Source organism: Catharus ustulatus, chromosome 5, assembly GCF_009819885.2.
Source record: "Catharus ustulatus isolate bCatUst1 chromosome 5, bCatUst1.pri.v2, whole genome shotgun sequence".
Lineage (NCBI taxonomy): Eukaryota > Metazoa > Chordata > Aves > Passeriformes > Turdidae > Catharus > Catharus ustulatus.
In genome coordinates, this window is record NC_046225.1 from 71,096,778 (window position 1) to 71,110,804 (window position 14,027).

Below are 14,027 nucleotides of genomic sequence, written 5' to 3' on the forward strand. Positions count from 1 at the left end.
TTAATTGGAAAGTTAAATAAGATTAGTAGGCACAGATGCTTCGATGCCAACCTTGTTGACTTCATTGTTGTAATTGTTTACTTCCTCCTTGAATTTCATATCAACCATGTTAAAATCCCTCTGGTCTTTGCAGAGATGAGCATCCTGCCACTTCCCTTGGACCTCCTCACATGATGCTGTTTCTGGCAAATTAAGAGCAGCTCTAACAGCCTGAAAGTAGAATACAGAAAGTTTTAAGTGTTAAACAGATATGATTAAACAAGGCAGTAATTTCAAAAATTTTGCTTTATAGAAAAAAAAATAAATCTGCAAAGCACACTTACTTCAATACCACTCTGCCTTGACCTTTCAATGATTTTTTTTCTTTTGTGGTCTGCTTCACGTTTAACCAAAATGTCTTCAATCCCTGTTAAAGAGAGACAGAACATAGTGGTCTAAAACTGAAAAAAACCCAAGGAAGGAACCATATTTGATGTCATGGATTTTGAGTGAAGAGCTGAGAAAGAGTCAGAATGAAAGTTATAATGATGGTTAGACTCAGGGCCTGCAGTTTGACAAGAAGAAAAACAATCTGAGCAGCTTTTGGATGGAGAAGTTGTAAGCCATAAAAAAAAAAAAAAGCAGTATCTACTAGGCAGTAAGAGTGCAAAATCAACCCTCTAAGTGAAGAAGTCTTAACTTCAACAGTCTCTAAAAGAATCTTAATTAGTGCACTTAGACAAACTAATGCTTTATGAACCAGCCACATCAAACTTTTTCCTTTCATCCACACCAAACTTCCTATTACCTGAACTTTTCAAAGTCTGGCATTTCTTAGCTTTTTTTTTTTTCAAAAGATAAATTAAAAATACAGATCCTTGAGATGACAGGACCAGAGAAAAGATTAAACCCTGGAACCTGAACTCCTGTGAGCTGTTTGTAAGGAGTCCTGCCACAGACACTAAAATGGTCGCTAAAATGGCTGTCAAAACACCAAATCCCAAACTCTGCTCCAGTCTCACTTCTCTTCTGATGTGCCCTAGTGGTCCCAGGCTCGTTATCTTTTCCTAACTAGTTTTTGGACCCTGGGTTTCAGGAGTCCTGTGTCTTACAGTTAATCAGTCACCTTCCTCACTCCAAAAGACACCCCTCCCTTTTCCCTGGCTCACAGCTCTGTTTGTGTCTCCATAATTCTTGTATGACTTTGAAAACCTGTAATGAAAGCTTTTCAAACTGATTTACAGAAAGCTTTACAGTAAAATGTGATGTGCAAGACTTGATCACCAAGCCCTTAGAGAGTTCTTTCATCTTGCTTGTTAGATGTTCTGCCTTCTATGCAGTAAATACTTTTCAGAGAAGCAAAACATGAGGTTTTGATCTAAACAAAAGTTCAACACAAGACACATTAACAGTGAACACTTTGGCTAGGCAGGACAGAAAAGAGAAATTGTTGGACATGCTCAAGACTGTACCTTCTCTTTATGCTTAGAAGGCCAGCTGTGCACTGACAAAAACCAAGAACAAAAAAGGCTGGCAGGCAGCTATCCCAGTCTTGCAGAATGTCATTAACAGAATTAGCATGTATTATTGCCCAGCCATGTCTGGTTTATACCTCAGGAGGTGCTGCACTGCTGCAGGTACTCACCCATGGTAAATCCCCTGTACAGCTGCAGGTAAGCAGTGAAGAGGCGCCCCAGACACGAGAGCACTTTCCCACTGGTTTCACCCCCATAGATCTCATAGCAGCAGTGGACCAGCCCATAGGCAGAGCTGCCAAAGTGAGCTTTGTCCAAGACTCCACACAGTAATTCCCCATCTCTGATAATAACCTGAAAAATAAAACACAGCTTTGAATCAGGAAAACAGAAATTTTAATCTTATTGTGACCTCTACAGGTTTTTCCATGTAATATATGGGAAAATTGGTTTAAGTTTAAAATGCTTGCATATTGGTGAAAGGTTAAATGTGGTCAGATTAGCTATACTTTCAAAATTTACAGCAGAAATGGAACTTCTAGCACCACCTGCATTTTTCCACTTATAAACTCTGACAATGAAGATCCATGGTCTAACAAAAACAGATGGAATTCACCTAAGTCAGGACCACAGGGAATTTTTCCTGACTCCCAGGCCTATCCTTCAATCACCTACTTCTGGCAGTAACTGTTGCCAAAAATCTGCTTCTAACTCTGTCATCTGCCTTGCTCCTTTCCCACTCCTTTACTGTACACACAATTTTAATATAACACAGCCCAGCCAACCCCCAGAGCTGTTGCATACCTGAGATTCACATATTGAATCAAGATTCAGAGATCCTTTTGCAGGTCCCTTTACCCAGGCTCTCGCACCAATTTTTGCTTTCCCAGTCAAATTCAGTGGAGCATAGTTGTCTGGAATGATGTTTATTAGCAAAGTGGAAACAACCTATAAAGAAGCAGAATGAATTGCAGGAATTATATATTTTTTTTGTATAATCATTTCTCAACATAAAAAAATCCGGCACAGATGAGAAAAGCAATGTCCAATGTCCTCCTGCTACTCTGTCCTCTGAAGGATCAGTGAGTGAGACACATAATTATTCAGAAATATAAAACAGCAAAGGTTTATCCAATAATTAGATATATTAAAATTAAAAAAAAAAAAAAGCTGTCTGTTGTGTTTTACAGCTCAGAAACCCTGGTGCTGATGGGATTTGGCTTTCCAAATTCCCTTAGCAGCACTGGTTCTAGCACTAGCATTCTGCTTACTCTGAAACCACCAGCATTCTTTAACCCAGCAAATTATAAACTACCTGCTTTCCTGTCCATAGTCGCTGTGGCTTCATAATGGCTGGAGGGAAGATTTTAATTTTTCCTTTTTTGTCTGTCAGCCCTCGGTACACAAGCTCCATGTACTGCTCTCTGGTGAAAAAGCAGCCCCTGAGGGTCATGCTGACTCCAGAAACCATGTGATCCTGGATCAAGCCAGGAAGTGGCTTCCCATCCTAAAGGGGTAACAAGAAAAAGGTGGTAGTGGGGTTAATAAGTCGTGTGCCTCCAGGTCCCAAAATTATTCCCCCTGGATAAAAAACCACTTAAGTAATTTGTAAAGAATAACACCACAACTCTCTACTGAATCTCCTCTGGAGAGATTCAGAGAATCAGAATTGTTTGGATGTGTTGGGCCTTCTTTACAGGAACAGAACCACAAGCAGAGAAAGAACACAGAAATAAACATCAGAAATAAGTACAGTAATTTCACAATTTTAAGCCACACCTGATTATAAGCCGCACATTACAATATAGAGTGTGATAAAAGGTATCTGTTCTATCACCATCTGTTGAGGGTGGGGGCAGTGATCCTGATCTCCATGGCAGATATTCTGCTAATGGGCCATCCATTGAAACCAGGCAGGGCATTGTTCTTTATCTTTTCACAGCCCATCCTTCCTCCAGCCAGTCATTTTCTGCTCATGGCCATTGAGTCCCACTGTGGGACTGATAAAATTACTGCATCCCATTGGGAGTTGCTCCAGCCAGGGGAAAGAGCCCAACATTTCTTACCAAGATAAAAACAGAGGTTTTGGGACACTAAGGGAGCCCCTTTCTCCACTGGACTCCAGAGGAAAACCGGATTTCTCCACATCCCCACTGGAGCTCCAGAGGGAAACTGCACCTTGTACAGGAGCACTGCTCCAACTGAGCCACATCTGTCACTGCAGGAGGATGCAGCCACCATGGAATGGGACTGCTGCCAACACCCTGCCTGACGGGTGTCAGGTTGTACTCTGACTGTGTCAGGGTTTGGGGTTTGTTCTTTGTAGTGCTGTATTTCTATTTTAATTTCCCTAGTAAAGAACTGTTACTCCTAATTCCCATATCTTTGCCTGAAAACCCTTTGATTTCAAAATTATAATAATTTGGAGGGAGGGGGTTTATATTCTCCATTTCAAAGAGAAATTCCTGCCTTTCTCAGCAGACACCTGTCCTCCAAACTAAAGCAGCAACTTTTTGTTCTTTGTCCGTATATAAGACGCACCTGATTATAAACCACACTTTGGGTTCAGACCAAAATTTTAGTCAAAATGGTGCGGCTTATAATTGTGAAATTACTGTAAATAGATTTTTATTTTTTTTAATTATCTCATTTATCATTAGACAAAATAAACAAAAGTGACTGCATCCAGAAATGAATGCATCTGGCAGTTTCACTTGCCTTTGGCACCAGGTACTGTTTATCAGTGATGGCTAAGGTGTAGGCTTCTGCTCTGCCCAGCTCGCTCTGCGGGAAGTGCGCGTTCATCTCGTCGCCGTCGAAGTCAGCGTTGTAAGCCTTGCAGTTGGCGTAGTGGAGCCTCAGCACCTTCTCCCCGGGCAGGATTCGGGCTCGGTGAGCTTGGATGGAAGGTCTGTGAAGGGTGGGCTGCCTGTTCAGCAGCAGCACATCCCCGTTCTTAATGTGCCGACACACCTGCCAGAGAGATGTGGTTGCTGCCTACGAGGCATTGCTTGCCTCAGGAAGGATTAATTTATCTTTAACTGCACACACATCCTAAACATCTTCTTTCTGGTATTCATGTTCTGGGCAAAACTCAAGGCTGCTTGCCCCTGAACACACTCTGCTCTCCACCAAACAGTTATTCCCCATTAACTCCCCCAAACCACAGTGATCAAATCAGTCAGCTCTTCATCCAAACCCACTGGGCTGAATTGATACCTGCCACAATACACCCTAGACTAAGGTGGTTTTATGACCCAATGCCTGAAGCAGAGGCCAGGAATCTCTTAATTTCAGCTTTGAGCACAACACAATATAACCTTATCTAGAACACAGTCTCTCAGAACACTCTCATTTAATTTTTCTCTTAGTAACATCCAAATATCCACTTAACTGATTATCAACAAGAGTATGGTGAGTTGTTTGTACAATTTAAATACTGGTATGTTTAACTCTCTGACAGGTTCTGAAAGAACTGACATCACAGAAATACTCAGACTTAAATCTCTGCTAAGACTTTATGAGAGACAGGGTAATATATAACAATGTGAAAACTATCCAACACCAAAAATTGTGCCCTAGTAGCTAAATAGTACATCTTCAACTCTTGCAAGGGACAGAGATACAGTTAAAAAGTTTCAAAGGTTGATTAAATTGTCACACAGAGGAGAAAAAACTGACATGGAATTAATTAGGTTGGAAAAGACCTCTCAGATCATGGAGCCCAACTGCTAAGGCAGCACTGCCAAGGCCACCACAAAGAACATTCTACATCTTGGCACCATGAATGCCACACACTGCGTAGCACAAGAAAGTAAAGGATGGGACAATGGGGTTTAGAATTTGAAAAAGTATCATGTTTTTGTTCCTACCCCCTCAACCAGAGATGGAGGAGGGCTCTGCCCATACTCACAATCTTCAGCCCAGTCTGGGGTGCCCCTGAGGAGGGGGTGAGGAGCTGCTTGGCGATGGCCTCGCGCTGGGTCAGGCTGGTGGCGCTCAGCACCGTGCGAGACCCGTCCTCGTTAATGACCATGGAGGCCCCAGGGTGCACCTTGGGGCCATTGATGACAGCCTGCCTCAGCTCTTTGACATTCCAGGGAGTCACTGGCTGAGGGTAGGTCAGTTTGGTGGCAAATACCTAGACAGAAGGGAAAAGAGGAGAGAAAAAAATATGTTGTTCAATTTTGGCTTAAAACTCTAAAAGTGACTGATAAAACAGCATCAAAAATTAGGAAATACAATGCAAGCATCAATTACTTTAAGCTCTTGAATGCATCTCCTCCTCAGTCTACTCTAATGTCAAATAAATACATTTCTGCTTTAAAATCCTCTATCATGTGAATATAAACAATGTCCTTCTTACAATTTTCTACTGCAGTGTAAAACTCAATTAGCAATTAAAGAAAGCAAGCATGGGTTTAGATTCTGCAAATCAACCAACATATACAGAGAAAAAGCACAGTATCATCAGGTTCACTATTTTCTGCAAAGATATTATAATGAGAAGCTCAAATTCAGGCTTGGTGCCATCCCCATGAAGTTAAAAATCCTTAAGGATGAATGAAGTTGGTGACATTATCATGGCCTTCTCTTAAGGCTGCAATACCTCAAAAATATCTTGTGCAAAGACCATAGAAGGAACAGGATCTACTTTTCAAGTCTGCACCAATTCCTAATCCCATGAAGCAAGTGCAGCTTTTTCTTTTATTTATTTTATCCTCTTTCTCAGATGTGGTGTTCTTTCTTTGTAACAGCAAGAATTTCCTGCTCTTCAGTGCTCCCTCCTTATTAACACTGGGCAGGAAAGAGTACAGTCAGAAACCCTCTAACTAGATTTTAAATTGCTACCAAGGTGCCAGCAGTGCAGTTCAGTCCTGAGCTGCTCCAAAAAGACACAAAAGTCCTTTATTTATGCTCACCATAGGGATGCCAATCTCGTTGGTCCCAATGTACATGTCAGGGCAAATGACAGAGCGAGCAGCAAAATCCACGCGCTTCCCCATCATGTGCTTGCGGAACAGCCCTTCCTTCTTCTCCAACAGCTTTGGAAACACAAGGTGACAATTAAAACCTGCAAGTATGGAAAACCAGAGGGATCCCTGCAATGATGAGGGGCATGAAAATGACCACATACTAACAACAATCAGTTCGCTTTTTTCTTACTCCATCAGCTTCTCTTTTTTAATTCAGACTCCACCTGTTACCCACCTGACGAATGCCAGGGTATTTTTCTGTTATCAGCTTGTCCATGTCACTATCAAACACAATGTTGACATGGCTCTGGAGACGTATCCAAGCACTGTACAGCTTATCTGCAAGGCTCTGTCCTGGAATTGTTGTCAGCACAGAACGGTCCAGAGGTTCACTATCCCCTCCTGTCCCCTACAGAAACAGAAATTAGAAACTTGGACACAACAGAAAGTATCTTCCAATTACTAGGCTGAACTTACAGTATTAATTACAGTATTAAATACAGCAAAAGAAACATTCATCATTATTTTGCACTGGTAGTCAGTCCATGTTAGGAATCGTCGGAACTAAAAAATCCTATTCTTATATAAAAATTATGTAAATCCAAGAGTTTTTATCACCTACATCACTTTGTTTTCAGTCTAAATGCTGCTAAACCAGTCTCATCCAAAACTCATTGACCCCCTGTCAAATGTTTTAAGAACAGATCTCCACCTAGTGGCTACATTCTGATTAACTAACAATGTTTCCAAAATGTTTTACACTGAAGATGTAAATCAAGCTTCCCTAAAACTGAGTCCAAAGTCAAAGACCCCTCAATGATACAACTGATGAACAAATATGGAATGAGGCAGCTGACATATATTATTATTTACACCATACAACTATGTGAACTGTCAGAAGCAGACAAATAATGTTACTACTTATATTATTTATGAAGTTTTGGGTCCTACTTAGACATCAACTGTCAAAAAATAAACACAATCACAACTGGCTCCACTAAACTTAGAAGCTAAAGTGGCTCTTTTCATGTGATGAGATGCTGACAAAATTTTGCTGTGAACTTTGTTTGCGTTGTACGTATTTCATTCTCCACAAAAAGGAGCCTGTTATGTCTCACATACAGTAATCTAACACCAAAAATCCGTGGCTAAGAGAATCTGACCAAGATGGTTTTTCCCTTTCCACCAGGTAGAAAAGAGCAGAGGGAAAAAAACCAAACAAGGTATCGAACATCTCCAGCAGCAGATATTCCAACAGCTCAGGCAAAAGCTGTTATAGAAACAGCTTAAACAGGAGCTTTCCTGAACTCCACCAACATGTCCAAAAAAGCAAAGAGTAAGAAAACTAGCAACTCTTACTGTTTGAATTTCTTCTGTGATTTTTATTGGCTGGCACTGTTCTTTAGCCATGAAAACCAAGAGCTTCCGAATCAACTGTGCATCTTTCATCACAGCCTGCAGGTTCACAGTCTGCCCGTTGGTGAACAGGCGATCTCCAACGCGATTTACAGGACGATACCTGAAGCAAATCAAACTTTCTTCAGAAGAGGAAAGCCACTCAAAAGCAGCATGATCAACCTCAAATGTTCTAAGCTAAATCTTCAGTGCATGGAAAATAATCCAAATGGGCATTTAAAAATGCATATATTCTACTGGGACAGTCATAATAGAGGAATGATGCTTAACAAGAAATTCTGTTAATACTGTGCAGTTATAATATTCTATAATAATTTAAAATACTAACACTAAAATATATGTTTCCATAATTACTATTTCAGTCTTCTAATGAACTCACTCGAAGTTACAATAGAACTTATCATCGATTATTAGTGTGATTTTTATAATTTAAACACTCCGCTGACACTTGAGCAGACCAGTGTCTGTACTACAGGAGTTTGGATCTCCAGCTCCTGCAAAGGATGCACTAAACCCTGTGATTTCTACAAAATAAAATTTACCTTGAAGGTGGAACCACAAGTAGGTCTAAAAAAAACATCTCTGGACTGAATTCTGAACTCTCATGGGGATTCATCCCAGGGAAGAGATAACGCAGAAAGAAACCTAAAAAGATACAAAGAAATATAAACTCATTCTCATTGCTCTTGTTAGGGAATCCAAACCCCCAGATGCATTTGGTCAACCAAGTCAAAAGAATCAGCTAAGTTAACACTATTGAGCTTGTTTAAAATAAAAACATTCAGACACAGTTGTCATTTGTGGGGAGCCACAGTTTGAGAATAACTGATCAAAGTGTTAATTTAGTTCAGGTCTCTGCATCAACTGGCTGCCAGTCCTCCTGTCACAAAACCTATTTTGCAGCCAGGAGCCCTTAAAGCAAAAGGCAAAGATCTGACAAGGAGCTCATATTGGAAGATTTGCAGGTTTGTCCTCTGAATGGTACAGAAAACAAAGTAATGTTTCTCTTCACAACCATACAACCATTACCTTCATTCTTCCACAGGGCCAGGATGAATTCCTTGGCAGTCATTGGTGTCAGGTATCCTCTCTTCCCTAACTGGCTTTCATCAATACCTGAAAAAAAAAAAAAAGAAAAAAAATTATTTTAAAAAATCTCAAGGCATTACTCTGAAACTTTGGGGGGTTTTTTTGGTTTTTTTGTTTTGTTTTGTTTTTTTTTTTGCTTACAGTGGTATTTCCAGCTCAGAGAAAGAATGGAAATATTCACAAAATATACTGGCTGACACCTACTTAAATGTTTGCTTTGGGAATATGAAATTAAGTAAAAAATAAATAATTTCTGTGACTAGAGAATATGAATATAAGTAACAGAAATAAGACTCCATTTTAACATCTGAAGTTTATGCTTTTTTTGACTTATAGGGAACTGGAACCTTTTTTCAAATGACCTCATCCCATGACCAAAATACAAATCAAGAGCCAGTTTGCATTTGGGGAATCTTTCAGTGGGGTTCAGGTACTACCAGTGAGGTACCAAGGTCCCCATGAAATGCCCAGCTGAAGGAGACAATAGCACCAGCCAGCAATCAATACATATTACAAGGGAGAGTCTGGGATACCTCTGCTCTGGAGAGAAAGAAAAACACATAGTCTTGCTACTGAAAAGCAAAAAGATCAAGTACTTCTAGAACAAAGCCAGAGATTTTAGATCTCAATTTCCACAACTCAGTGAAAAGCAATTCTCCCACGACCTCAGACAGTTTCCTTTTCTTCTCCTGGTTTAGGTCCAGAAATGCAGATTTTTGCACACTGAAAGTTCAGCTCTCCATTCACCTAGAAAACCTTTCCATCCCTTAAACAGAGGTGCATCAATGCCAAGGTTAAAGGTATTCCCTTAGGCTGTGCACAATGTACCCAACTGTGTGATCCATCCCAGTTTAGAATAGAGAATACTTCCCATTTTGCTTTTTCAGCCACAGCTCCAGTGACTTAATCTAGTATTTAAATCACAGAGTAGCAAACAAACCCTCTATGGAAACCTTTCCTAAGGTTTCACATAAATGTCTGCTTCAATTCTGTCTCATGGTGTAAAGGATGAAGGATACGAGAAGAAAAAGGCTTAAATTGATTCAAACAATAGGTTAATTAATCCTGGAAAGTGCCACCTACTTTCTTTTCTGTATTTTACTCTTTAAGAGGAAATTCATCCATAAGTCTTAGGATTATGTGATTTGCTTTCTGAAGCAGGTCATCCTTTTCCTAATTAATCTGATCTGTAGTTGCTCACTTAAAAAAATCCAGCAGAAAATCAATTGCCTGCCAAAAGTGAAGTGCCCCAAAACCACCCTAAAGTTGACAAAGATGATGCTGTTGTACTTCTTTTCCTGACACAGACACACTTGAAGCTGCAAAAGCACAACAGGCTCTCAAAGAGAAATTTAATGGAGTTGGGCTCTCTCTGCCTCCTGAGCTCACTGGTTTAGTTATAATCAGTATTTTTTATAAATGAGTTCCAAGTGCACAGCCAGTGCTAAAAATCTGTGCCCCTTAAATGCAGGGAAAAAGTACAAACATGTTTGAGTAGAAGACAAATATTTCACCTGCTGTTTCATCCAGAATGCCTTCCCCTCCTGACTTATGGTAGGCTACAGAAGGATAGGTTACTGTCAGCTTGCTGTTGTGCTCCTTTCGCACCAGGGATCTCCTGGATCTTAAAGGAAAAAAAAAACCAAAACAACAAACAGGACAGGCAGATAAAGGTTAATATAAATACAGCATTTAACTAGAAATCAGCTTCCTCATGCTGTTAAACTTACTTGCAGTTTGGGCATTTCTTTGAAGCCATGTGTGCTTTCCAGAACTGTGATACCAGTTTATTTCTGCACTCACACACATTTTTGACCTGGTAAAGAAAAAAGAAACAAAACCTTAAAAATAATGAATATAATAAAAATAAATTAAGATATCCTATATGAAGAATTCATTGAATATTATACAATTAACATTAACTATCAGCATGAACATTTTTAGTATCAATGCACACACATCTATGAACTCATTAATTCATGCCTTGATCTGCAGTGCTCTTTCATCATTTTCCCATTTGCTGGAGACATACATCCCTCAGTGCTTTCCACCCTCCTTTTTCAATTTGTTCCATAAAGTCTTTACTTTTCAACTCACTACTGGAATTTAAAGCTTTTCACTAATGATGACTTAACAAGGTAGAAAAGTGACAACAATTGCTTCTTTTGACTGCTCACGAATGTATGATGTACAAAGTGCTTAAGCTTAGTTTTTAAAAAAGCAATCAAGAAATTAAACCTGGCTTATAAACAAATCTGCTCAATGATGTTAGACTTTTTAGTATCTTCTTCACTCATTTGCCTCTACTAACTATATAGATTAAACTACATTTAAGTGGAAGCTAGAATTCAATTACACAAATCTTCCTAAAAATATCACTGTAATTAATTCTGCAAGTTTGCTGGAAGCATGAGCTCTCAAATTGTGTTCTGTAGCTCAAAACAGCCAAAGCACCGTACAGAGAAGTATCAACATCTGCAGGTAATACACTGACAGCAGTATCAGATTTTAATGTGGTGTTTACACCACCAAAACACTGCCCTACACAGACACTACTTTCCAGAAACTCAACAGTTCTACTAATGGGAAATAAAATCCTTTTTAAGTTTAATTTCAGACATTTCCCTCAAAAAGCTAATAACTCAGTTCAGAACTGGACAAAATCCAGCACCTGCAGAGTCAGAGACAGGTTTTGTTCTGCACATTGCTACCTTAAGAGGATAAAGCCCAAGAAATTAGGGGAAGCACTGCCTGTACTTACATTTGAACACCGATCTCTTATTTGAGAGCTTTGTAACATTTCCTGAACGTGGTGATTTAACTCTTCCTCAATTTCTGAGCCTGTTGCATCTGCACATTGCTCTACAAACTAAAAGGAACAGAAGGAAAGAAATTGGTAGAGAGCTTTATAATTATGAAACTGTGAATTCCAAAAGGGATGGAGCATTGCACAGTACTTGCCCTGTTCAGAATGATTTCAAGGTCATGGACAGCATGAAGTAAACCTTTCTCCAGCACCTTCAGCTGACTCAGCAGCAAGTGAACCACGGCTCGAGGACATGTCAGCATGTGGCAATTCAAGCAAGAACCTCGGATTAGAAGGTATAATTTCTGGAATGAAAGAGAGAAAGAAAGGTTATTCTGGTAGATCTACTAGCTTGCACAGTAAGCAAGTAAATACAATTGTTTGGACTTAAAGAAAGTGTTAGTATAATTGGGAAATTACACTAATGGTTAATTTTAATCATGAAGAATTTGCTTTAAAAAAATTATTTCAACCAAGCTCATATGAAAAGCATGATCTGTAGATAAACTCTGTGCAGATACATGAAACACTTTGGTATCTACAGCAGCTAGACCAAGGCTGCTGTTACACAGCATGGTGACTACAGCTCCCAACAGCTCACCCCACAGAGAACCATGTGGAACCCAAACCCCCACACCAGTAAGTGAAACATTCTGGTCTCAATCCCACAAGATCCTTCACACATTCTCATCAAGGTCTGGGAAATTATCAGTGGGTTTTCCTATTTAACACAGCTCTGTTATTATTAACACAGTTCTCTCACTCCAGCTGCACACAGCCCCCATGGTCTGAAGGCTGGGAATTACTGCTGCAGAGTTTTAATCCTTGGACAAGTTATTTGACTTAAAGCTGTAAGAAAGCTGGAAGTGGGGACCTCATCTAACTTTGGTCACTAAAAAGTGAGGTTTTGACTCTCAAGTAGCCTGTGCAAAAGGCAGCTACTGTAAATGGTGAGACCAACACCTCAGGAGGAAAATTCATCCCAGCTCAGGATTGTGAAAAACTGGAAGAATAGATAGTTGTTCATGTGCAGTAGTTGTTTAAATGAAATTATAATTTTTACTGTGCCATTCATTTAATTCAAGCCTACATCATCCATGAAAGCCTATGACATCCTAGTCAGTCACACACTTTAGGATGAATATTCCCCCATCACCTGCCCGTTAATATTGAATTAAACAATAGTTACAACAAAGTGTGTATTTTCAAAAGCTCTATTTGTATTCAACTATCACAACACAACAAAGCTCTTCTACTACATTTGCTATATTACACTCAAAAGAGAAAACAGACCTTGGCACCTTTACTAATTCCAAGGACTGCAACTACACGACAGCTCGGGCACCAGGACCCTTTCACAGCAGAAATTAAGTGTACATACATCGAAGAACAGGGGGTTGTAGACAGGCAGAGGCAGCTCTATATGGCCAAAGTGTCCGGGGCAGTTGCTGAAGTTCTGCAGGCAAGTCGCACAGACTTCTTTGGAGTCCGGGGGTCCCAAGGCCAAGTCGTAGAGACCATTTACAGCCGGATTGCCCACGTTATCCAGGTACTGGGGGTTTGTTATGGGTTTTACACTCAATTTCCTGAAGTTGAAAGACAAGAGTAAAAAATCAACGGCAGTAAACAGCGACATGGTACACACTTGAATGATACAAATAGCATGGGCATTTAGTATCTGTGTGATCTTCTCAATTGATGAAAAGATTTTTCTGAAAGGAATTTTTTCCAAATGCAACGGGAATTTTTATACCATTGATTTCATGATACAATGAGCAAAATCATTCATATCACACCAAATATTTATTTTACATCTCTAGCCACCCTACTAAGAAATCACGTCATTTTGTCAGTGGTGCGAGAGCGGTGGGAGATTTTGTATAAAACTCGGCTGCCGCCATCCCTGCGGCAGGGCCACGGCCCAGTCGGACCACATGTCCCAGCATGCCGCGCGCCACAGCCCGCCGCAGCTGCCCGGCGTCCTGCCGCGGGGCACGCCGGGACTCGTAGTGCCAAGCAGCACAGGCACAGCTCGGGACGCGCACACATGGAGCCTCACCTGATCTCCTCGGCCGTGTACATCCCGAAGGTCACCCCAACCAGCCGCCGCCACGGCACCACTTTGGACGGCTTCATGGCGAACGAGCAACTCTTTCCCTGCCGCCAGCCGGTCCCGCTCTCCCGCTGGAAGCGCCGCGCCACGGGCAGCACCACGCGGTCCGGGCTGAGGGGGCGGGCGGGGCCGGGCGGTACCACCGCCGCGGAGGGGCGGCACCGCGCTGCCCT

General features: G+C 40.8%; 1 protein-coding gene across 1 annotated transcript in view; it reads right to left on the reverse strand.

The window, feature by feature from the left end:
* The window catches only part of POLR1A (RNA polymerase I subunit A), a 29,637-nt gene extending 15,663 nt beyond the window's left edge, over positions 1-13,974 (reverse strand). Inside the window, exons 1-18 of the mRNA XM_033060902.2 lie at positions 13,801-13,974; positions 13,123-13,327; positions 11,897-12,046; positions 11,697-11,804; positions 10,666-10,751; positions 10,450-10,559; positions 8,876-8,962; positions 8,389-8,491; positions 7,790-7,949; positions 6,666-6,839; positions 6,377-6,499; positions 5,368-5,595; positions 4,173-4,427; positions 2,770-2,961; positions 2,259-2,402; positions 1,625-1,808; positions 324-406; positions 52-210 (exon numbers count right to left, since the gene is read on the reverse strand). Coding sequence (XP_032916793.1) covers positions 52-210; positions 324-406; positions 1,625-1,808; positions 2,259-2,402; positions 2,770-2,961; positions 4,173-4,427; positions 5,368-5,595; positions 6,377-6,499; positions 6,666-6,839; positions 7,790-7,949; positions 8,389-8,491; positions 8,876-8,962; positions 10,450-10,559; positions 10,666-10,751; positions 11,697-11,804; positions 11,897-12,046; positions 13,123-13,327; positions 13,801-13,877 — 2,628 coding nt within the window. The 5' untranslated portion in view covers positions 13,878-13,974. The remainder of the gene's footprint in view (positions 1-51; positions 211-323; positions 407-1,624; positions 1,809-2,258; positions 2,403-2,769; positions 2,962-4,172; positions 4,428-5,367; positions 5,596-6,376; positions 6,500-6,665; positions 6,840-7,789; positions 7,950-8,388; positions 8,492-8,875; positions 8,963-10,449; positions 10,560-10,665; positions 10,752-11,696; positions 11,805-11,896; positions 12,047-13,122; positions 13,328-13,800) is intronic.
* Positions 13,975-14,027: the final 53 nt, after the last annotated feature.